General features: G+C 37.0%; 1 protein-coding gene across 3 annotated transcripts in view; it reads right to left on the minus strand.

Annotated features, from left to right (window-relative positions):
• The window catches only part of efl1 (elongation factor like GTPase 1), a 152060-nt gene that overhangs the window by 11853 nt on the left and 113388 nt on the right, over window positions 1–26819 (minus strand). For all 3 annotated transcript variants that reach the window (XM_067445108.1, XM_067445100.1, XM_067445095.1), the window contains exons 16-19: window positions 24945–25076; window positions 18098–18245; window positions 3376–4355; window positions 333–517 (exon numbers count right to left, since the gene is read on the minus strand). In XM_067445108.1, coding sequence (XP_067301209.1) covers window positions 333–517; window positions 3376–4355; window positions 18098–18245; window positions 24945–25076 — 1445 coding nt within the window. The remainder of the gene's footprint in view (window positions 1–332; window positions 518–3375; window positions 4356–18097; window positions 18246–24944; window positions 25077–26819) is intronic.

The following is a 26819-nucleotide window of genomic DNA, read 5'->3' on the forward strand; positions in this document are numbered from 1 at the left end:
GCTGAAAATTCGGCTTAAATAAATTATTAGAAAAATCAATAAATTATAATTAGAAAAGTTATTTTAAATGGTAAAATTTCACAATGATAATTTATGTAATTCATTAAATGTACTAATAATTCATGTTTTTGATCAAATGAATGCAGTCGTAGAGAGCCTTCTTTCATAAACATTAAACATTTTTACAGACCCCAAACTTTTGCACGCACTCTCACCAATTCACTCACTCACCAAAACATAAAATCTACATAAATCCGAAACACATAATGTCATTGTGCAACCATTAAATGATTTGTTTGTTCATTCAGTCACACAGTGGTTCATTCATTCACCTCCCAATGGCTGAAGACTAGTTGAGGGCTGGCCAGTCCGCTGGTCCTCTTCCTGATCTCGTCAGCGAATCCGAAGCTCTCGGCAACAGGAAGTACAGCTTTAATGATGAACATGTCCGTCCCTTCCTTCATTTCCTCTTGTAGGACTCGTCCTTCCCGCTTGGACAAAACGGCATACACACGCCCTATAAAACAATCGTATTTTTACAAACATCACCTGAACAAAACCACTAAGATTAACTATGAACTAGTCTGAAGTTTTACTTCTTCAGCAGTTAGGAAATACACATTCATATATTTTGAATTAACTTTTATATTTTAATTTGAATTTTAGTCAGTGTAATGCGATTTTGTAATTTTATATATTTCATTTTATATATTTTTTTAATTACTTCTATTTTTAGCCTTTTCATTATTTTTCTAGTGTTTTTGTTTTTGTAATTTTAGTACAACAATTTAAACCTCTATATTTTAGCTTTAGTTTTTTTTATTGAATACTTTATTTTATTTAAATTACTGAAAAAATTCTTAATAGTTTTAGTTAACAATAACACTGATACAGAACAAAACAAATATAATATTATTTAAATCATCCATAAATACATTTTAATTACAAAAGCACAGATATTAAGGACTTAGACATGACCTGTAAACACACATGCACACAAAATCCATCATCACAAGGCAGAAACTCACACATAATCAGATGTTTGCTAAAATGCATCTGCGGCGGACATCCTTATCCTTTAACTAACACAAACAGCAGCTGATCTTCAGACACACACACACACACACACACACACACACACACACACACACACACACACACACACACACGAGAATACATGGAAGTGACGGGGGAAGAAACTCTGCGCCTGTGTATCTAACAGTTCGGCCCCAGAGACCATTGACCTGTTAACGCTGTAGACGAGCATGAAGCTCTCGCAATAATACTCGATGACAGACATCTATAGAAGGTCACGACCTTTGCACATCTGGGCCATGAACGTTCATCTCTATGTTATACAAAACTGTTATTGACACAGCAGTTAAAGGGGACATTTAGTGAAAAACAGGATTTTCCTAGCGTTTAAAAGAGACTGAAGGACTGTAGACATTACTCACAGCAATCACAACGCAAAGCTCCCTCTGCAGCCCAGCGGGACTATTTAGTGAAACTAGGCAGAAAAAATGGCTCAATTAGAAACCTATGAGTACATTAACATATGGCCATCTACGGTGACCCTTCAGCACCTACTCAGTTTTCATCTTGGTGGTGATGAACTTTACCAGTATGTGGAGGTCATATAAATATATATATATATATATATATATATATATATATATATATATATATATATATATATATATATATATATATATATATATATATATATATATATATAATATACACACACATTTTTAGCACACCAGGCTGATTAGTGACATGAAATTGTCTAGCTATGACTTGTTTCACAGGAGTATAAATATGAATAAACACAAAGGCCAAAGGCCAAATAAGTCAAACCAAAGAATATATTTTTGATTGTTGAGCTTCACTAAATAAAAAAAGTGGCTGTAAGAAATAGTTTAAAGGGGTGTTTGATTATGATTTCCCTTTTTAACTTGAATATTGCTGTGCAGTGCAAAGGTACAACACTCAAAGTTAAAAAAAAGGGAGTTATTTTCTTTTAAAGAAATGTATTTTTTACTTTGGGCTACAACAAGCTTCTCATGGGTTAGTAACATATTTATGTATTGTCTCCTATTTGGTCCTAACGGACTGATTTTCTCAGAGGTTTTGTTTCTCATGGGGCAGGATTCCCTTACCCTTTCAACTGGGTTCATTTCACACAGGCATGTTGGTCAGACAATTTAGCTTTTGTTCTGGAACCTGGTGCTATGATGACATCACACCAGTACATGGCTGTTTCACATCAGCTTTCAATCTAGGACCTGGGAGAACTATTTCCTCTCTGCACGATATATGGCCCTTTTTCTCCATTTCAGAGACTGTGGATCTACTTAAGATACAGGTTGATTGACTGACATGTGCTTGACTGTTTAAAAGTGTTTAAAGCAACATTTCAGCCAAAAATGAAAATTCTGTCATCATTTACTTGCCCTTGTCGTTCCAAACCATTATGCCTTTCTTTATTCTATGGAACACAAAAAGTGGATTTTTGACAAATATCTTGGCCACAGTCTTAAATTTAATAAAAGTGAATGATGACTAGGTCTGCCAAACTTAAAAAAGGATGCAAAAAGAACCAGAAAAGTCTCATATGACTCATATGTTCCAAGTCATATGATAGTTTTGTGTGGAGTAAAGACTGATATTTAGGTCATTATTCACTGGTCTGGATTTCCACCAGTTTTGAACAACATGAGGGTGAGTAAATAATGATTAATTTCCATTTTGTGGATGAACTATCCCTTTAAGTAGGCTTTTTCAGTTTCAGTTTTTGTAAACTAACTAAATATTTAGTTTTTCTTTGCTCTGTTGCAGTACTTTCTAAACAAACAGGAAAATGGGACAGAGCACAATGACATATTGTTGACCCTTCTTTAAATGAGTGAATCTTTAGTTTATATCACAGCCACGAATAGTGATAATGATGGACTGGTGATTACACTGTTGTATACAAGGTTATGTTTTGTGTGTCAGGTTAAGTCATGGCTGATTTAGTATTATCCTGAACATTGTATAAGCATTCATTTCATGTGTCATTGAATGGAAGAGAGGCTCTCGGGAACATGCGTAAATGTCACATCCTTTTGATTGTGCTGCAATTAACGTACCAGCCCTTTCACCAAAAAAATCTGTTTACAGGCTTTCATAGACAACCTAAGTCGTCGGGGAAGACCTAATTATTTTAAGTTTGGTTACAAGCTGTTCACACACTGCATTAACAATAAAAAGCGATTTATACATGAAACTTCTTACATACTTTGATCAAGAACTACTTAGGCTTACAATGTTTACTGGAAATAATCAGCAAGACTGCATAAACTTTTATTGAGTTATTGAATAAACGCTTACCCAGGACCTCAGCAGTGGCCATGATTTCGCAGGTGTACATTGCAGCCATCAGCCTTTGAGGTTTAGCTTGGAAAGCGTATCTGCAGGTCTCTTTCATAGCAGCGATGAGCTGTCCGGAGAATGGTCCATAACAGTCCACTGAATTCCCAGAAGTCTCCGCTCTGCTCCTGCTCCGGTTAGAGCTTGAGGATGAGATGTTCGTCTCATGAACGTCAGAAAATTCTCCTTGGTTGTCATTATTTCGCTCTGCGGGTTGGGACTCCTCATCTTTTGAGTCCTGCTGAGTTAGAGGTGTGGAAAGCTTCATGTCCCAGGTCTCTACAGAGAAGCAAACACCCATCAAAGGTTCTTCACACATGGGACCAGAGAGTGTGGCCAACTGGAAGCCACTTACAATGCTGTTGTCAAAGTCTCTAAACACGGTGGTCTCTGCCTTTTCAATTTTCTTCTCTCGTTCCAGACACTGCCACACTGAGGGTCTCCGGTAGCCCTCGATTCTGTTGAGGAGTATATTTGGCCCACAACGGCGTGGACCAAATGCCCAGATATGCTCCACGGCACCCCTCCATTTGTGGCCTTGCAGGGTGCTCTCCAACTTCACCTTGAAGTCCTGGATGTTCTCCAGAATTTTCTGGTTGATGTCCAGAGTCTTGCCCTCACAGGCGAACAGGCTGAACTGCTCCATTGTGCGGATGAGCTCTACATTGTCTTCCAGAAGACGGGTGACTTCCTCAGGAAGCGGGATAGCCCGCACCCTGACTGTGGCCATCTTGTTTGAGGTGGTGAGCGTGACCAGACCGGTGGAATCCACCTGGACTCCTTCGTGATACTTTGTTTGTTCCTCTTTTACCTGGTGAATCACAGCGACCTTCTGCTGCTTCCCCAATTCCTCATTCACCATGTCCACTTTGGGAGGCCGGATCACCGTTTCACGGAAGGGAATGATTGGTTCAGATGCACTTATTTCAATTTTAGCAAATCTATAGAAACAGGAGAACATAGTAAAATAATAATGATAATAATGACAGAGATAAAACATGCAGGGTCAAAATACAGGTATTTTTGTGAAGATTTTTTTTTTGTGTGTGTGTGAATGCAATTCAAATAGAATTACAGCAATCCAATAATAATTTATACTACAATAATTTAATTATAATTATTTGAAGAGAATGAAACTCAGTTAGATTAGATTCCACTTCATTGGCATTGTGCAGAGCACAACTAGTGAGCGCATAAAATACAGTAACTACCCGGAGAGGAAAAAAAGAGGCTTATTTTTCAAACTAGCTGGGAGGACATGAAAGAAAATTATTGCCGACACTTAAGACTGGCGTTCAGCCAACGGTAAGAGCCAAACACTGATTCTCCAGCACGTCGTTATGGCACAGTAAAATCTAATTTACAATGGGCCATTCATGCAGAAATTATTAAAATACACATTAATCTCTTTCTGTCTGCGTGAGGAAACAGACATAAACATTCTGCCGGAAGGTGTGAGCACACTCATTCTTAAGTATATCATACACATATTCAGCAGCGAATCATAATTCAGGTTCACTCAATTGGTTTTTCGCTTATATGTTGTTTTGATATATGATAATGGCCTAAATCTAATGAGGAACCTACACACTCTGGGTCACTGGTTAATGGAGACAGTTGGACACTTGGATCTCATGGGTCACTAGGCTTTGTTAAGTGGAGCAGACGGTTGACATGATTGCTGTCTTCGCTGAGACATTCAGTAATCCAGTTAGATCCAGACTGCCACAGAACGGTTTGGGAAGCAGATAATCCAGTGGAAAATGTTTACCAGAAACCTTCCGAGAGCCGTGACTGGGCATCTGCAGGCGCTGCTGTCTCAACTCTGACAGCTCCAGGTGTGGTACGTTTCGCACAGTTACCATCACATCTCTCTGGCTGCTTCATCAATCTCATTATTTATTGTTATTTCCTAACGCTGTGTTTCTCAACCTGTACTGTCTCATGCACTCCCTCAGTCCAAACCAGAAATGTGTTCCTGTTAACACAAATTACACTGGATATCATGTAGCATTATCACTGACACAATTATAATGGCCGTTATTATAACCACACACTTTTAAACGAAATCAATCAGTATTGTGGGTAAACACCAAGTAGTTTCCTCTCCAACTACTTTTTTAATGGGACGTAAATGAGTGAGACGGGTAAAGTATAATCGACAAATAAAGTATATATTAACAAAAGTGACATAAAAAACATTAATGATGTCACAAAGACATCGTGTTTTTTTTTTAAATAAATGCATTTGAAATTTTTCTTTTCTATATTCTGCATAATTAATATATATAGGATATATATATTCTGCGCCGACCCCGATGTGTCCACAGAAGTGCCCGGAAAAATGTTCTGCCTCCTGCATGGTGCTGCGGCGATCCCCATCGTTTAAATCGTCATGAAGACCCATCATCTGGTCTTCAACTTTCGTGCCTCGGCGATGCAATCGGGACACTGCCGCTGGGAGAAATTTGAAACATGGAGTGGACCACAGTGTGCTGCGGAGCTAACAGAGACTTCCACCATCAGCTGTTTTCTGTTCACCATCAGCTCGGTTTCTGTTCACTATCAGCTCTGTTTTCTGTTCACCATCAGCTCGGTTTCTGTTCTGTTTTCTGTGTCGGTTGATTGTTTGTAGTATTCTATACTTTTACTTGTTATTCTTTTTTTCTTTTTTTTTCTTCTTTTTTCCCTTTGTTGCACTTTGAGATTCTTCGGAATGAAAAGTGCATTATAAATAAAATCTCTCTCTCTCTCTATATATATATATACACACACACACACCATTTACCATCATTGGCTCCTCATAAACAATCATTTTTCAACAATATTCTGCTGTTCTGTCACAGTACTGAATGCTTTGGTTTCGGCAGTCAACTAGCCAGTCAATCAATTTTATGTGGCCCTATAATTGATAAGATAAATTTGCTGCCAGTGAGTGAGTCAACAATTTTTTGGCCAACTGTTTATACTATTGAATTGCTTTTTATATGGCATACTGATACAAACGGCATAATTAACAAGCTTTTGAAAGACGAAATCACTAATAATAGGCAAAACAAACTAAAAGCAATACGGTTCCTTGAACTAAATCAATAATCAACATCAGAGGTCGTAAAGTCTCATTGTCTTCTGAGTTCTGTCAGTTGACCCATTTTCTGCTGAGGATGTGATGTCATCATCCCATGACTAAGGGCATGGCATGACCTCGTTCTAAATGGCCTGAGGACAGGCGCTGCGCCAGAGGTCTGGACAAGCTATCGCTGAACTGCTTTGACACAGAGGTCTGATGGGATATTTTTAAATGCCACTCAGACTGTGGAGTAAACGCTGCAGGCGGCCTGACCTTAGACTCTCCTGACCTCATGGTTGACCCCTACAGACCCCAGACCTACAGCTCAGGGTCTGATGGCTCCTTACCCCTGTCTTTTCTCTTATACTGCTGTTTCTTTTTGACCTGAGGGGAAGAGCTAGTGACCAAATAACAGCCCATTTACTACAACACTAAACCATCAGCAAAATGTCATGTTTTCTCCTCCAGTTGAAGAAATTATGGAGTTAATAAGGCAGAAGGAGGCAGATGTGTTGAGAGGTCGGGAGCACTAATGCCGAGTTCACACTTCCCAATTTAAGGCTTTGCGAAATCGCAGACAAATGCCCGAAATCATAGGCAAATGGGTGCTCCTTCACGCGAGTGACAATTACACGGTACGAATTATCAAAAATGCAATCTGAGAAAATCGCAGATGAGTCGCCAACGCCCATTAAATATTTGGCATGCAAAACATCTGAACCTGTAGGCGATTCAAGGGCAGCGGGAAATTTGGAGAAGAGTTATAGACGAGAATATCAGTATTTTAATAGATACATTTACAATTACATCAAACAGAAACAAAGCACAACATTTGCTTATTCAATTATTAGACGCGATCCGTCATGAAGAGGCGAAAAATCACAAAAAGTGCTAGAAATACTAAGCTTTAGACATTGCTTAGAGTAGCATAAGCTAGAATAAGGAGGGTATAGAGGAAAATGTAGGGTGCAGAACAATTCTTGCTTCCCGTGTCTCCCCAAACATTTCCTCCTCCATAATTTATTTTTAATTTATTTTCCTTATAGGATCAAATCCACGCACAGACAAAACCTTGTTCCCTCTATAACAGCTGATCTTAAAATCGTAGTGAACTACCTATCTGTAGTGACATGACATGAATGATTTATGAGCAATACCATACTCATATACGATATACAACCATATTGCACAGCTACAAGTGTGATACTGTGTTTATACAACAGTTTGATGGCAATAAGTGTGTAAATAAATAAGAAATAACCGAGTCTTTAAAAACCCTCTTTTGTGCAGAACTACTTTCTTCCGCCACAGATTCAAGTTGCGTAGTAAGTTGATAGTTTGACAATTGAGCCCAAGACTCTGTTACTAATTCTAAAACGTCACTTTAGCTTCATTGAAGGTTATTGTATTATGTAGAGTGTTATGGAATTACGAGAAAGAGATCAACAAAACGATTTTATTTACACTGAGGAAAGCGATTGTTTTCCTTAACTTGTTCTGACCAGAGACCGTGACCAGAGACTTTATTTGGCGTAATAATGCAACTTTCACTGAAGTCTATTTCACTATCACTAACCTTTACTCAAAACCAAGTATGTCATATTATTTATATAAAATAATATTTATTGAACAAAAATATTTAAATTAACAAGAATAGCCGTTATAAAAGACAATAGGAAATAAACACAAACAAACAATTCAGTCAAACCTACAAAAGCAGTGCTTTAGTACAGGATTCAAGTTAATATTATCGCCTAATTATAAAGTTATTAATTTCCGCCTTAACCCAAATCAGTTTGTTCTGGAACAAGTAATAGATTAATAAAGACCAAAGATTGCCTTTTTGATATACCCCAAATGAATTATATCCCATGTTTAACCACTATCTACATACAGTAAGAGCCGGTCTGGAGCTCACATATAAAACTTTTCAATTCCCACTATGTTTATATAGGAGTCATATATTTGAGGTCGAAATAATTGCATGCTCATCTAAAAAACTCTTAAAGCTACATTTCGTGAGACAACAAGATAAAGATATGGTCGATTGCTCGATCCATGATACTGGAAGCAAAGAATTTTGCATGCCTCAGTCAATCAGATTCGGTAACCAGAAAGAACTGTTGTATACATTTTTAAATTAAATATTTTAAAGGTTATCAGCATTGGCACATAAGTTTTTCTGTTTGACCGATGTGTCGTAAGTGTGACTTTTATTAAGATGTCCCTGCAGACTTTTATTTTGTAGTGTTGCGAATGCCAGCGCCTGAGCACACTTTATTCGTTTTACGGCCTCTGTTTAACAGTTCCGTCTTATACTTTAAGTAAATGGTATATGAAAAAGAACACCAAAGTCCTCTCCTCTATCATCACTCATTTTTATAATTTAAACCTTTGAAACCTTTTAAGTCTTTGAAAAGCTAATAAATATTTAATTTCCCAAACCTTGCAGACCTTTTCGAATGCAAAACATGGCTTCCTTATGACCTTCGATTAAAGTATAATAAAGAAAAGAATGTGAGAATAGATGGGATGAGCAGAGTAAAGAAAGAATGAAAGAAAACAGGCACACAAAACAAGGCGAATATGAACAGGAACATATCTTGATCAATGGGGAGTTTAAGTATGTTTTTATCTTGTGCTAAAGCCGGAGCATTTCCAAACCTTGACAAGATGAACTTCATTACAGCCCAGCCAAATTACACCTGAGGGATTTCTAGACCCATCAACAGCCAGTAACCACGCTTGAGCAGAAAATGCTTTGGCGAAAATATAAAAAAAACAAATTGATGAGTCTTTCCTTCACAACGCCTGAAAACAGGACAAAATAACACTGAGAGACGTGTGTTAATTTACAGGCCCGCAGCTCGAGGCAGAGCACCAGATGGGGAGTGTATGAGAGCTCATTTGTGTCCCTTACACCATTACAACATTTTTAGCAAAGGAACGCTGGTGTGATTTCACAAGCCAATCACTGTTCTAGCAGAGCCAAGTCAGGATCGTCAAAATTAATCTATATCCACAAAACGTGGCATCTCTCTCTCTCTGGCTTCTCACTTCTTTGTGTTAATGTGACACTTTCTCACTCGATTTGTCCCTTGTTTATTTTTTTTTGCTACATCTCTCTCACAGGCCTTAACTCAAACTGATGTTGTAGTACTATCATTGATGAAGGACAGGTTTCTGGAACAACAAAAATATAACAAACCATGACACTCGGCCAGCACTGTACTGTAGCAGCATGTAGAAATCACAACTTAAGTCATTCTGGTGGGTTTCAAAATATTTCGGTACATTTTATTCTCAAGCAAAACTAAAGAACTTACCAATAACTAGTCACCTAATGTACATTTATGCACCAACCAGTTGCATAAACAGTGCCAGGAGTTATAACAATATAACTTTTAGAGTAACATTTTAGGTGACAGTTTGCATTGCGCATCAAACCAAATGCACTGAATTTCCTTCCTTCTTTGAATGAGTGCTGGTAATGTATTCATGAAATGCTTTTTTGGCCAGTTGATATCCAAATGAGTGAGGATGTTTGCAGTTTTTAGTGGGAATGAACCCAATGGAGTACGATAAAGTCAGCTGTCCTCATCTCACTTCTGAACTGAATATTTTACCCTGAAAGCTCAAATATTTTTTCTGTATGTCTGCTTTCTCGATTTTCATCAGGAAGTTGTAATGTATAGCACACTTTCTCATATGTAATCTGCCCGTGTGGTTGAATAACTTTTAGCAGATGTTTTGTGACATTTATGATCTAGATTTTTTTTTTTTTTTTTTTAGATTTTTATGTAGCTCAATGCACATTTGCACTACACTTATATGCACTATATACACTGATCAAGCATAACATTATGACCTAACATTGGTCCCTCTTTTGCTGCAAAAAAAGCCGTGACACATCAAGGCATGGACTCCACTAGACCCCTGAAGGTGTTTTGTGGTATCTGGCAACAAGATTTTAGCAGCAGATCCTTTAATTTAATTCCTGTAAGTTGTTTGTTCAGCACATTCCACAGATGCTCGATTGGATTGAGATCTGGGAAATTTGGAGGCCAAGTCAACACCTCAAACTCATTGTGCTCCTCAAACCATTCCTGAACCATTTTTGCTTTGTGACAGGAGCATTATCCTGCTGAAAGAGGCCACAGCCACCAGGCAATACCGTTTCCATGAAAGGGTGTAAATGGTCTTACAATGCTTAGGTAGGTGGTACATGTCAAATGTACATGGCCTATAACTATGTGTGCCTAAGCTACCATGCCAAATGGCTTAGCTCTAAAAAAAACGTGCAATATGTTTTCTCATTAACAAAATATATGTTGACAAGCTGATAAAGATAAGAAACCTAGCAATCACCCGAGCAAGCATCATAATTAATAATTTGATGCATCATTGACTATGTTTACATGGACAGCAGTAATATAATTATTGGCCTTATTCTGAAAAAGACAATATTCTGATTAAGGAGGTGTTTACATGAGTTGCTTTTAGAAAATTTCATGTTCCCATTTTACATGTTATAGAACATAGATCGATGCCATGCAATGCCACGACGCCTGACGTTCCCTAGAGAATTTCAAATATCAACATACAGTTTGTCTTCGTTGTGATACCAATTGCAGTTTTGGGCTTCATTTTCATATTTTACGAAAGCTTCAAGTGCAGTTAACTATTTGTCATGCTATACGTCCAAATAGATGGTGGAGGATACACATTATCCTGCCGCGGGCCGCCTCTGCCATCACGACAAACTCTGAGGTACTGGATGACAGTACAAAGTAAGGACTGGTGGGAGAAAGTTGCTTGAAGCCAAGACATTGTTTTCTGTCAAATGGTTGACCACTGCATGTGCGTCTGTGTCCTGTCACAAATTGTGGCGAAAACGAATCCGCTTGTTAAGTCGTGACATAAGGAACGCCATTTCTGGGTCCAAGCCTCAATTCGTTTCACTTGAGAATGCCATCGATGCCCGATTTATTCATTTTAAACATCAAACGTTTAAAAAAGTTTAACATTTTAAATACTTACAGTCTACACAACAGTCTCTGTGCTCACAGGTTCACAAACATTAATATTTTAACGATTTAAAAAAGATGAATAACTGTCTGGCCATCTGGAATTTTGGTATGGAGAAAAAGGTTATGATTAGCTTTTTTTTGACGTCAGCCTTAACAACCGAATAGTTGTGTACATGTCAATAATGCACTGTGATAAAGTGACTAAAATAGGAATGCTTCATGTCTTAATATGATTTGTGTCTACTTCGAGTATGGCTTCAGCAGGATTAAGGTAATTAGAAATTGCTGTTGGTAGTTTCTTAATCAGAGTATTGTCCTAATCAGCTTAATATCGGAGTATTAGTATTACTCTTATACAAGACAATATTCTAATGAGTTGCTTTAAGAATATTTTTTTCATGTTTACATTTTATGTTATAGAATATAGATTGATTAATGGCATGTCGTTACGCCTCCATGCCACATCGTTTTTCACCAGAATTTCACGTATCAGCATACAGTTTGTTATAATTAAATTAAGAATAAACTGTTATGATTGCTCACTTATAAGCAAACCACGCAATATGCACAGAGATATGGAATAAAATAGTGTTCACTTATCTTAGATGTTAATTTTAGATGCTTTCTGAAATCGCGCTGCAGACCGCTAACAGCAAACTGATCGCTACCAATTAACTTAAGGATCTATCAGCCTGCGCCATCTAGAGTTTCATGCAAGAAATAGATATATATTATCTTTTTATATGTGACCTGCATATTTCATATTTCATCATGAGACTGACCTAATTATAAGTATTTACCTACACTAGACATAAGATATTTGAATTAATAATAATAAAAAAATCAAACACTCAATTGACAAACCTAATTCATCATTATATGGCTAGCAGCATATTTTGACAGTTTGTTAAGGCCCACAGTCTGACCTAGATTAAGGAGTTATCTTTAGAAAATACCGAAGGAAAGGTCCAGCTACTGATATGCGAGGGCAGATGTGATGGATTAAGCAGCTAAAGCTCCAACCAATATTTAGCATGTGGTGCTGCTAATTTATGCAGACATGCTGTTTATACGATGTGAAACTCAAGGGCAAGCCAAATGTACCCTGGTGTCTTATTAAAGTTTGAGAAAACATCTATAAGGGTATATGTCAAATCTGACATGAAGAAATTTAACACTATAATATACTATTCTTTAATCATTTTTGACTTGTAGACATGCTATATTAAGCTTGTTATATTTGAATGTGCTGATTATCCAATAGCATCAGGAATTCCTAAGAATCATACTTATTTTCCCCCAAATCACCTGAATGCCCTACTGCTGCATTCAAAGTCACAGCAGGAAAAAAATTCAAACAATCCAACCAAAAACTGAACCTTGTCAAAGCCATGAATAATTTGTCAAGTCAGTCTGTGTTGTGAAGAAGCCACAGAGGGTTGAATTAGTCTAAGCTCTGCAATAGTGCAGAAGGCTCAACGCCGCACACACACCGACATCAAGAGATATTGATCTGCAACCACCATAGTAAAACAGAGATCATGAGAGAAAGGGAAAATGTCACAGCGATATAGTGAGAAAAGAGAGAAATAGTATGAGATGATTGAGAATTGAGAAAGAAACAGAAAGTGTTCAAGTCCAGCAAAATGCAGAGCTCTGATAATGTGATGACATCCATTTATATCACATTGTAAAATATGCAAATCAAAATTGACTAATTTCTCAGGTTATGTTGTAAATGTTTCATCATTGGACGTAATTCTAATGAAAATGTTTGTTTTCATAATTTTTCATCATAATGCAATGGCATTCTAAGGTTATGAAATGACCTTGCCATGGAGGTGTAGAAAATTCCTGAAATTTAAATATTTTCAGTTATTCTACAGGTCTGTTGAATGCTTGAATCTAATTGACGAATACTCTAAGGTGTGAAATCTTTTCAGGGAAATGCACGGCTAAAGTAGTTCCAGACAGGTCTTAACGGCATTACCGTTCCATATCACTTCACCAAATTATTTCAGTTATATCAAAGGTAGTCTACAACAGCAATAGAACCTAAACCCACAACAACACTCACCAAGCAAATAAATATAGTAAAAAAGTTAAAAAACAACTAATTATTGTCATGTTTTTTTGCCACAAAAATATAGTTTTATTAGGCTATATATGGTTTCTCCTGCTATGTCTCCCTCTCAAACGCACACACATACAGTACAGACACTCATTAACAACTGCATTAGTCTGCTATCAGTGGTTGACGCCTCTGTTGCTAGCTCTTAAATTACATTTAGGAATTGGCAGCGAAGGCTTGGGATGAGATGTGCAAGAAATTAGGGTAACACTTTACAATAAGGTTTCATTAGCTAACATTACCTAACGTATTAACTAACATGAACTAACCATGAGCAATACATTTGTTACTCTTTTTGTTAAGTAAGGGATAATTTACACCCAGCCGGTTGTTATCGCAGAATAAACCCCGACAGAGTGATCAGGACCCCGACGCGAAGCGGAATTTAAAAAGTCCAGGCTAACGTTAACCCCAGCAGTAGTTGTAGCTGTTTTTGAAGTCCATAAAAAATGTAGCTGTCTGTCAAATAACGTGCTCCACACGGCTCCGATGGGTTAATAGAGCCTTCTGATTCGAATTGATGCGTTTGTGTAAGACGCAACTCCCTCAGACCTCCCGGCTCCTTGGTTAAAATAGCAATTTTCTCACAATTTGCGAATAGTTGTAAACATTTGGGATATTGTAAGAACTCAATTGAAAAAAATATATAACACTGGCCTAGTGGTATTTGGATATTTTACTGCAAAATACTACATAGTGCACCTTTAACTAATGAACCTTATTGTATAAGTGTTACCCATATTAGTCCTACACACAAGATCGTTTTAAGGACAAAACCCTGTAAAATATCTTGAACATAATCTGAACAATGTTTTGATGTGTGGTAACCAGGGCTTGACATTAACACTCGCCAACGGACCCGCCAAATGCGGGTAGATTTCAGCTGTGGCGGGTACGGCAGCCACTCCCACTAGCCACTTTGGCGGGTTGAATATAATACAATAATATGATACAATTCTTTATCGATTAACTTGCACTTAGTGAAGGCGAGTGAGATAGGCGGAATCGCGCTGAATGACACACAACAAAAACGCGCTCTCTCTCTCTCTCTCTCTCTCTCTCTCTCTCTCTCTCTCTCTCTCTCACACACACACACACACAGTTGGTTATGGCTTAAGTGTATGTAAACAAGTGGGTAATAACTGGATATGTGTCAAAAATATTACATCCATGCATTCAGCAGCCCAATTAAATACCTGTCTGTCATTAATGTTAATCAAAGAACTACAGATGTTAAATAAATGTATACATATTAAATAAATATGTATTAGTATCTGAATTTTATTTTTATTTACTAGTGTTTTTGTAATTTGATTAGGGAATTTGTTTAAATTATATATATATATATATATATATATATATATATATATATATATATATATATATATATATATATATATATATATATATATATATATATATAGCCTAACTAAAATAACTCATATCATATTACATTTCTCATATTAGCATATTATTATTGTCATATTGCTCACCTGCACATCCCAGCTGATATACAATGTAGTTTTGATTTGGGGGGGTCACTCTGCATTTGAAAGTAAGTTTGAAAGGGTTTTAAATCTTCTAAATCAAGTAAAATGACTCAAAATCAAGTAATTTAAGAATGCCAAAGTCAACTTTAAACATATACAATGTCATTTCCAAACAGCAAAATTGTGGCCAGTGAAAATGCTTTCTAACTTTGGAAAACCACTAGCCACAGTGGCTGGTGAGCAAAAAAGTTAATGTCAAGCTCTCGTGGTAACCATAGTATAAGAAAATGAATGCACATTAATTTTCTAATAATTTAAAATGGTCCGTAGCCAATTGTTCCTTACTTAAATATTCAGTTTTACCCAGAAATTCATCACATTATGGAAATGTGTTGAAAAGTGCTCCATGTTGTCTCGCATGAAAAACCATCATGCACAGCACACACATGAATAAAACAAAACAGAACCCAGTCTCTCAGTGTAGGCATCTACAAGACAGCTGTCATATTCTGCTCTAATATGCAGCTTAATTTACCTGCAGACTCAACACAAAGTTACACAGCAGGCTAGAGTGGTATGATAGTCAACACATCTTAAAAGTTCAAAACTTTGGGGTAAGTGAGTTTACTTTTTTTTTTCTTCTCTTATGCTCACCAAGGCGGCATTCATTTGATTAAAAAAAAAAAGCAAAAAGTATGGGTGTAACGGTTCTCAGTAAAAAAAATATAACATTCTCTGCCCACGGTTTGGCACGCACTTGCACTGTGGTTCATCTCAAATCTGATGACGCATCTATAATATATGTTGAAAAAAAGACAGACTTCTGCTAATGTAGAAGCTATGTTTCTGTCGATGGATATGCTCCACATGCATTTTATACAACAGTAGCTGTCCAATCAACTGTTAGTAAGTAAGGCCCAATCCCTTTTCTAACCCTTAGCGCCCCTTCACTTTCCCCTACACATTCGTTTTGCATGTTCACGTGAAGGGATAGGGGTGTCTCGATTCTCTTTTGGCTGAAGTGGTAGGGGTGCGGGGAAGGGCCAGATAGCCCTCCAAACTAAGATTTTTCAGGACCACCCTACGAACGAAGGGGCATGATGAATTTCCCTACATACGCCGACTACCATGCTGCTACAATGCGTGTAGTGATGCCACTTGGGATCGATACCTTATGTGTTGCCCTGAATGCCAGTTTCTCCGTAGACAACCCTTTGAGTGATGTGAACTAATAATTCATAAATTAATAATACAGTTCAAAAAATATCTGGTCATCCTACATAACGCAGTCGATATTTACATCACGAGTCGTCTGTAAACTCGTCAAACTGACTCGTTTGTATTACATTGCTAAGAGCTCCGTTATCGCAGCACCACAGTAGAAAACTAAAACATATCCGTACCAGCCTGCTCGGATTGGCACAGAATGGAATGGTTACCAAACAAAAAGAACAGTTTGGCCTGATGGAAAAACGGCTTCACTAGACTTGTATGTTCTGGAATCTGTTTTTTTAATCCTCTTTACAACTGTTTCTATTTTTATTTTTATACATTGTATTCTTTTTCTTATGCATTTGTTATCCCTATTTTAATTCCTTTCTATGTAAAGCACTTTGAATTGCCATTTTGTATGAAATGTGCTATATAAATAAACTTGCCTTGCCTTGCCATTCTGTATCTGTAATCTTCGGAAACTCGATAGCTCACACATTTTTGAAGTGAAAATGAACGCTGTTTTCTTTAGTCCAAATACAGCGCAAACCAATGTTGGTTTGATATAACCCCTATTCGCACAGGATTAGTATTATCTAGAGACCTCTGTGATATAGAAATTACTCCCCCACATCTGAATTTTGCGTGGCACATTCGCACGGGATAAGCAAAGCCTGTGATTTTACTCAAACTTACTGACTTTCTCCCGGATATGATGTCAAGACTTTTATAGATATAGCTGTATGAAATCATAAACAGTTATATGTATCTATATCGTTTTGATTATTTTATAGTAATACAAATAATTTAGTTCAGATAGAGAACAGACACTACAATTAAAAACTGAGCTGAGCACAGACCAGCGGCAGGAGTCAGATTTCATTTATCACGAGTGAGAAGCTGACGATATACGGCGGAAGATTCAGTTTCAAAGCTAAATGTAAAAGCGCACATTTAAGCGAGCTCGTCATTGTACTGTTATGTTATGTTTTTCATTAAGAATAGTATTGATATTAATATTAAACACACTATTCAAGCAATTGTCTGCAATTGTTACAAATCACCAGAGGTCCCTAGATAATACTAATCCCGTGCGAATAGGGATATTAAAATATTTTTACCCCATACGCCTTGCCATGGGGGAGGGGTTTAAAATAGAATTGGGCCTAAATCTGTTGCTGACATCACAGCTCCTCACATGTTGGTCTGTTGTAGTTCAGCATGGTAAAGTCAATAGAGCCGCTGCCTGCATCATATAAATATCCTGCCTGGGAACATTCTGTCTTCCAATACTATACTACTAAACAGGAATATTTGTAACATTATAAATGTATTTACTGTGATTTAATCAATTTAATGCATCCTTACTGTATTAATTTCTTTACAAAAAAAAAAAAAATCTTACCCGACCCGAAGCTGGATGGTAGTGTATATATATGCTTGTATAAATATTTGCTAATACTTTAGTTTAAGGTCCAATTCTCACTATTAACTAATTATTTATTAGCATGCATATTACTAGGACATTTGCCTATTTATAAGAGCAGTTTTAAAGCACATATTAATGCTTTATTCTGCATGACCATATTATTCTACACATATTAATAAGCAGTAATTATGTTATATGCTCGTATAATGCATGTCAATGGGGTTCAATTAGAATTAGTTAGTTAATAATAAGAATTATACCCTAAAGTGTGACCATATATTTTATTGTTGATATTATGTGCATATGTGTGTGGTTATTCACCTCTCTCTCAAGTCATCCAGGCAGCGTTGTAAGTGCACTTCCCCTGCAGTGACCAGAACATGCTCTCCCGTCTCCTGAATCAACACTTCGGCACACGGGTCGGCCTGGTTCAGCAATCTCATTCCTCGAACCAACTTCGGCATCTCACCTGCGTGCACACACACACAAACACAAACACGTTGGGTATGTTTAATGGGGACATCTGACAGACAATTATTTTTATACTATATACTTTTATACTTTATCTTCTACCACTACATCTACCCATTCCTCATGGGGACTAAATAATGTCCTTTTAATGTCATTTACTAAGACTTGTTATTTACTACCCTCACCCCACACACACATTTATTTTGTGAATCTGTTATTAAGATGCAGGTTTGTAAAGAGGCTGTTAAAGAATGCACATAAACTACACTGACCCGATGGCAAACCCTCAGCACAAAACAGTGTTATTTATTTCACAAACAGAGAGTATTTTAAAATATAAAGCAGCAAAAAATGTCCTGTTAAACTCGGAGCGGGTCAGAGAGTCATAAAACCTAAATTATGACTGTTTTGGGTGCAAAACACACATTAGAAGCAGGCCTCAAGGGGAAAAAAAATCCAAAATGATAAAACATGCATGATATGAACCCTTTAAAGCAGCCTCTCATTCTCTTCAAATAAAAGTGCTGTTTGACATCAAAGCAAATTCCTTCGGTACTGACAGCAGTAACACTATGCCTGTAAGAGCTTTTTAATAAAGATGGTGAGCGTTTTCACCAGCGGTGGCCTTTCCTGACCCGAAGGCAGCTAAAGTTATAAAACAAAACCCTGAAGCAGCACTCTGGGACAGTGATCACCCTCACAATGAGCTTGTGTTTGTATGTGATTGCACAATCGAGATCAGACAGTTCTTTGGTGTGCTAAACTGGGAAACATTTAACTTCCTCATTACAGCTGTGCTTGTGACTAATGCGTCCCACATGAGTGGATGTGATGCTTTGAGATGGACGGGGTTTCCATGACATCTTTGAAACTGCTAATGAGATTCACAACACCACCTCTGAGTGAACCTGGAGAAGTCGCAAATAAAAGCACCTTTTTGAGGGAAGTTTGCACCTTAAAGACCCATTAGAGATGACAATTTAATCTGTATGCTTATGCATCTTTTTTATGGTTAGTCATAGTGAGCTGCCATTGTAGGCAGGATTTTAAGGCATCACGCAAGCACAAAAAAACATTTTAAATATTTAGTTCAAAGAGTAGAACAAGATCAAACATGCATCCTGAAATCAATGCAATGCACAATGTGATGAATTCAAAATGTATTTAATGGAGATAAAGCAAATAAATGATTGTGCTAGTAACTTGATTGTGATAGGCCTATAAACATTCATCAGCTAGAAGATAAACAAAACAAGTAGTCCAGTGGTTTTTGCTTTTCATGTGTGTGTGTGTGTGTGTGTGTGTGTCTGGATTCAAACCCATATTTAATAAATCAAACCAAATTTAAAACTTATAGGATTAGTTCCCTTATATAGTGGACTTCAATGATGTACAACGGTTTGAAGGTCCGAACTGCAATTTCAGTGAAGCCTCAAAGGGCTCCACACGATCCCAGACGGAGAATAAAGGTACTTATTGTGACGTGGTACTTCCAGCTACGTCACTCATGACCTTTCCAATGTGATGACGTAATGCGTTGTGCATTGCAGATCAGAGCAAGATGAGCATTTGTCATTAAAAAGTATAAATTTGTATATTTTTTTCAGAAAATGGCCAATCATTTCGTCTGGGATCATGTAGAGCTCTTTGAAACTGCACTTAAATGCAATTTGGACCTTCAAACCGTTGTACACCATTGAAGTCCACTATATGGAGAAAAATCCTGGAATGTCAAAAACCTTTTTCTTTCTGTTTCTTTTCGACTGAAGAAAGACAGACATAAACATCTAGGATGCCATGGGAGTAAATTATCAGGAAATTTGAATTCTGAAATACTCCATTAAAATATCTAAAAACAAATGTAACATGCTGCGGTATAAAGATATTTATTGCGAAACTGATGCTTATTGAAGTGATTTAAATGCAATATCTTCTTTTTCTTTTGGCTGTTCCCTTCAGGGATCGCCACAGCGAAACATCTGCCTCCATCTATTCCTATCCTCTGTCTCCTCTTCTCTCAGACCGACTACCTTCATGTCCTCCTTCACTAAATCCATAATTTAAATGCAATATAAAAATATATTAATAATATATAAAAATAATAACAAACAATATTCAATGTTTATGCATCTAAAACACACGGTGAAGTTAATATAAGATAATATTTTAACAGTTTACTTGACTTTAAACAGGTCTTTATATATAAAAATATACAGCTGCCTTTTTATTTTTGGAACGCATTCCCTTGCATGGGTATTTACAAAAATAGTATTAATACTCTATAATATATATATAAATAAAACTCCAGGGTAGTTTTCAGTCCAATGATGTTCCAGTAAGCAAATTCATTCAAACAAAGTCAAAAGCAGCACAAATGTAAATAAAACTACACTGTAAATATTTTTTGTTGGTTTTTGTTAAAAAATTAAGTAACCTGGCTGCCTTAAAATTGAGTTTACTGAAATTAAAAATTTGAGTTGATACAATGAAGGAAATTTGTTTAATAAATAGAAACTCAAAATATTTTTTTATCTGAACCACATAAAAAATGTGATAAATCATGAAAATAGCACTATTTGGCATGTTTCACTGCGACATCATAAATAAAAAACACAATTACCCAACATGCTTACAACATCTTTTAATAATATTTTAATAAAGGTTGTCGAATCTCAAAAAAATGTCATCGTACTAACTCAAAATCAAAATCAATGAACTAAAATGCAGCCACTTTATTGGTGTTTTCAGATCATCTGTGCGCGAGAGAGCTCGCGTGCCTATGGTTGCCAGATTTTACATGTTTAGGTAACACCGGATAGTATACGTGTTCTTTTCACAGAAAAGCTCTGATTGGGGGATTTAAATTACTGAAATCTGGCAATTATGAGCATAAATGCTCTTCCTTCCCCCCGACAATACCAAAACCATTATACTATTTGGTGTTTTGGTTGTACATGGTACTTGGAGTTTCCTATTGTTACTGTAAGTATCTTGCGTTATCTAGACAATGCTGTTTCTCTAAAAACTTTCAATTTAATCAAAAATTGTTTAACCCCATGTCTTTCAAAAATCGCAGACGACCCCAGATTACTATTGTTCAACATTCACTGCTCGTTAAAACATCACACGATTACTTTATCTGGACAAACTCAGTATCATCGGACAGAATAAAGACTCCAGCTTTGATATTTGAACACTGTTTATGATAAAACTAGGTTGCAGTGACATTAATTTCTTAATTTATGTCAAGAGTGCATTATTATTGATCCGTTATGAATGATATTTTGATATTTGGAATATCGCACGGACATTATTTCTCTCTCGTCTGCAGCAGCTCAGCTGTGTTCACACAGATTGCAAAGCACAGCTTTCAGTTTAGCTCTTAGTTCAAAAGTGATATATTAACACATATCTGCAAAAATATTTGTCATACAGAATACCATTTCTAATAATTTCTCACTGATTTTTTTTAATCTAAAAGAGCTAAAACATGCACATAGCTCTTTCTGGGTCTCCTCTTCATGATATGCATGAGGTATCAGTCATCAGTCTTTCATTTGCTCACTGAGCTGTCAATAATCTTCCTGCTCAACACAGCCCTCCCCATGACACACTCCTCCTGTGTGTTTACTTCCTCATTCTGTCTCTGTGAAGAACGAGCCTATTCTACATTTCTGCACGTGAACTAAGGAGCTAATAAACACACGATAACTATGGAATAAGGTTTTTGTATAAAATATTTTATATCAATAATGGATGTTTACATTATGACTGCTAACAGGTGTAGCGATTAGCTCCATATAAAATGATAAACATAACATGTTTTAACATCACCATATTAATGAAATCCCCATCATATCGCGACAGGAAACTAATTTAAACACTCGATGGTGGTCTAAAGTGACATAAAGAATGAAGGTGTAATTTTAATCTTTTAAATTGTGTTGTGTAGCTTGATGCTAACTGAAGCTCTAATGCACCTGTTGGGCCAGGAGCTTTGGTTATTTTGTTATAATAGACCCTGAGTGAAGCTTGCTTGAAATGGGCAGCACAAACGAACGATTTTGAATTAAATCGTTGTGGTATCTGATTATAATAAACATAAACCAAGACTGTTGACATTTTTGTCTGTGGGAAGGGTATGAAAAGTCATCACGTCCCCTGGACAGCCTGGAACATGACATTTGTGCATACATATTACATATGCGTACATATTAATGATCCCAGCGATTGCGTCACATTTGGCATTATGTTGAGAATCACTTATTTTTCCATGGTGTTTTTCATGCATGAGATTCACATAAAAAGTAGGCGGCAATGGTGTTTGAGACTCACAGTATGTGATGTCCATGTACTGAAGTCTTATTATTTCACTATGGCAAGCTTAATTCAATTTTTTATTCTAAGGCACCTTTAGGAATTACAGACTGAACAAAATGTCAAAACATGACTGGTAACTGTATGATGACTGAAATCGTGAAATTGCCTTAATTACTAAAAATGGGCCGCAGAATATAACATTTTCTAATACACGCACAAATGGTCCGTATTCTGTTAGCACTGCACAAGCTCGCGGTGCCATCTGCTGGAAATTGATTCCAACTTATATCACTTTATTTAGCTTGATTGTTCGCCAGGCTTCAAAGTGCATTAGGTATAAACCGATCGGCACTGCTAGATCTTTGTCCCTTACATCGATTTCGTTTAACATGTAAACGCATTAAACCTGCTTTCTGACAGCATATTGATGAGCATATTTTAATGTAATGTGTTCCCACATGGCGATAGTGTATGTATAGGCCTATAGAAAATAACTTTCATAAAACATCAGATTTATATTTAAATAAAAAATTTTTAATTGCAAGCAAAAATAATCAGTGGTAAAAATTGTTACTCGATTCTGATTTCTTAAGTGTATTCTTTTTATAGAGAAAACATCCATTTAAATTAAAGCAGTTTAAATGCGTTTTGAAAAGAAAGAACTCTGTTTTTTTAATGCAAAATTAAACTCACTACTCTTGAGTACTTTTAAAAGGGCTACTTTTTACTCTTACTTTGAGTAGTATTTAGGAGAGGTACTTTTACTCTACTTGAACTACATTTTTTGACAAGTAACAGTACTTCTACTTGAGTATGCTTTTTCAGTACTCTTTCCACCACTGGTAAGCTGGTAAGCTTATAATGAAGTCAGGTCAAGGCGGTTGGCTAAAATGTAAACAAGCTCTTTGGTGTTGACTATACACATACTATACTCTGTAAACTGGTAATTTAGTTGTTTTTTTCTGTAATGGTTTTCTTGTAGCCTGACAAGCCAGACCCACATCAAGATGTTTGGTCTGGAAACTCACCATTGACAGGGCTCAATCCGAGGGGCGGGATAAATGGTTGTCTTTCAAACTCCCTCTGCACGTGATAGGATAGCGCTACACCAACCAGAGCAACGAAGGTGAAACAGAGCTTGTTGATAGATTAAACATTCACCGTATCCGGTCAGCCAAACCCCGAACACATCTTCCCTTCTTAAGAATGACTTCAGTGCCGTTCTTTGTTCTTTTCTCAGAGAAAAGCTTAACTCCAAGTCTTCCAGAGTCATGGCCAAAGCTGATTCGAAAGACCGCCGTTCGCCAGTTTCTGTGTTTACTAGAAGCACGCAAACGCAACTCGGCCGTCGTCATTATGGCCCCGCCCACCGTCTTTATACACGATGTGATTGGCCCGGCAAGAGTTAGGGGAATACAGCTCAGAAGGGTATTGAGAGTTGCTAGACGACACTTGTGGGGAGATTAAATTTGCTGCCGCTAGGGTGCGTCTAGATTTCTAGGCTAGTTTTCTTGGGTGCCTTGGTGTAAAACTTAAATACAGTTTTATGAAAATCATCCTTAAATGTGATGTTATACTGGTCTGGATATAGCAAATGATAAAATAATTTTTTTTAAAGAAAGTTAATACAAGATTGTGGCCAAAACTGGTACTGCAATCACTTTCAAATGACTGTAGAGCGGTGTATCCCCTCTCCTCCTCCCCCTGACTCGAGGTTGCCAGATTGGCTGCAGGATCAGCAGGAGCGTTTGTAGCTGCAGCGGTGGTAACTAGAGCAGAGCTGGCAACCCAGATGCTGAAACACGACTGACTAGTGATTGGTTGATAGGTGGAGGGTGGAGCTCCAGGCCCAAACACAACATGTCAACATCAACATCAGTTGAGGGCTGCAACAACAACTTTTAAATGACAATATCCTGGCAGGACTACTGTTGTCAGTGATAGAAGTATTTGAAATTAACATGATTTATTAATGTCTAGTGACGACATAGGGCCATTTTATTATTAATTGAAATACATTTCCACATACAGATCCTTTAAACAAGATAAATGGTGCATGCTTAATTTCAGGATAAGGGTTTGAGTAAATCTTGATTTATCACATCCTTTTTGATATTTTTTTTTTTTAAGAAACTAAGCTTACTAAATATATACCATAAAAGTCCCATAACTAGTCCCAGGGCAGAGGAAAAAAATAACTGTGCTCATTTATTCAGTTGAGTCATAGTGATGATTCAACGCACTCCTCGTTGCTTATCAGTACTTCATTATGTATCTAGTAGTTTTCCGCAAGACTTTACCTGCTGCACCAAAATGGTACTCAAGGTGAATGTGTTCTGTGTTTTGTGTGTGGCTGTTTGTGCTCATCAACACGTACTTGGATGTTTGGGCTCGATGGCTACTCTGACGATGGGCGTAGCTTCAAAGTTGATTGGCGTGAAGGGTGGGCAGGCAGGAGATGTTGAAATGGTGGCTGACTTGAGAATGAATTCCTCCATGCCACCAATACCTGCAGAGACACAAACAACATTAAACTAAACTGCATTCAAAAGACCAGTTAAGCTGTTTTCACATAGGATTTTAAACCTCTGGGCTCCAATAATGTTCTATAAAAAGGGTTGATATTTTTTTTAGTATTATTTATACCTTGTCTGCCTGACATAATGACATAACAAAGACCTCTCTGTGTGTGCATGTAGGTGGGAGGTTGTGCGAGTAAGCGTGTAAGCATGTGCTTGTGCACGTTGTGATGGAAAAGTTAAAAACACTATCAAGAACTTTTGCAATAACAGACAAGACTGCAGTGCTGTGATGGAAGAACCCTAAAGTCTGTTGGTGATATTACATCTGGCCTAGGGCAACATCCCTAAAAAAAGTGTACTTAGTAACTTAGTTGTGACAGGACTATAAACATTCATCAGCTAGAAGATAAACGAAGTAGTCCAGTGGTTTTTGCTTTTCACGTGTGTGGGCCTGGATTCAAACTAATTTTTAATAAACCAAACCCAAGTTTAAACAACATGTCAGTACATTAAAATGTAAAATATATAAACACAAATCATATTTTTTTACAGATAATATTTAACAATTAATATTTTAACAATTAGCTTTGACTTTAATGTACTAAAAACATAAAATGGATTAATGTTATTGACAGAACAACATTAAGTTTTCATAATATCACACGATTTTCAGACAGTAAAAACACGTCTGTATATTTGAAAATATACAACCGTCGATTTATTTTTAGGTAATCCCTTACCTAAGAGGGTAGTCCCTTGCATGGGCATTAACAAAACATTATTAATACTTTAAAATGTTCTTCTCCCTTTTTTAATTGAAAGTGCCAGAATGCTACACGATGGCCCTGTTTACACCTGCTATTAAAGGAAGTGTATGTAAGATTGTGGCCAAAACTGGTACTTCAATCACTTTCAAGGAAATGTCTGTAGAGCGGTGTATCTTCTCTCCCCCTCCCCCTGACTCGAGGTTGCCAGATAGGCTGCAGGATCAGCAGGAACGTTTGTAGCTGGAGTTGTGGTAACTAGAGCAGAGCTGGCAGCCCGTATGCCGAAACACTACCAACTTTGTGATTAGTCGATAGGTGAAGGGCGGAGCTTCAGGCCAAAACACAACACGTCAACATCAACATCAGTTGAGGGCTGCAACAACAACTTTTAAATGTCAATATCCTGGCAGGACTACTGTTGTCAGTGATTTAAATTAACTAAGTATTTAATTAAGTATTTTAAATTAACTTGACTCAATGTCTAGTGACATATCAGGGCCATTTTGCGATTAATTGAAATACATTTCTTACATACAGTTCCTTTAAAATGCGTTTTGGACGATTGGATCCCAAGTGGATGATGCTAAATACAGGTGTAAACAGGGTCTAAAGCATTTGAGCGTTTCCTCTTTTAACCCCTTCCATAGTGTAAACGCTCATGTGATCCAATGCATTCAAAATGCCACAAAAGGCCGCCTGCTCTCTATCTACTGACCTAATGTGTAAACATTATGGGAAACAAGCTAGCCAGACAGGATTTCAACTTTGTCAACTGAAGACCCAATTTGGTTTGAAGACCAGAAACTTATTAAGAATGTTCTCTCACCATTCCTGATTTTTAACATACTCAGTGTTTGACATGGTCTTTGCTCGCCTGACGTGGTCATACTCAATTCTAGTCAGAATATGAGTCTGAGACTGCTCCACTGGGCTGTGATTATGGGGCGTGTTTCAACCGAACCA

The sequence above is a fragment of the Pseudorasbora parva genome, chromosome 1, assembly GCF_024679245.1.
Source record: "Pseudorasbora parva isolate DD20220531a chromosome 1, ASM2467924v1, whole genome shotgun sequence".
Classification (NCBI taxonomy): Eukaryota; Metazoa; Chordata; class Actinopteri; order Cypriniformes; family Gobionidae; genus Pseudorasbora; species Pseudorasbora parva.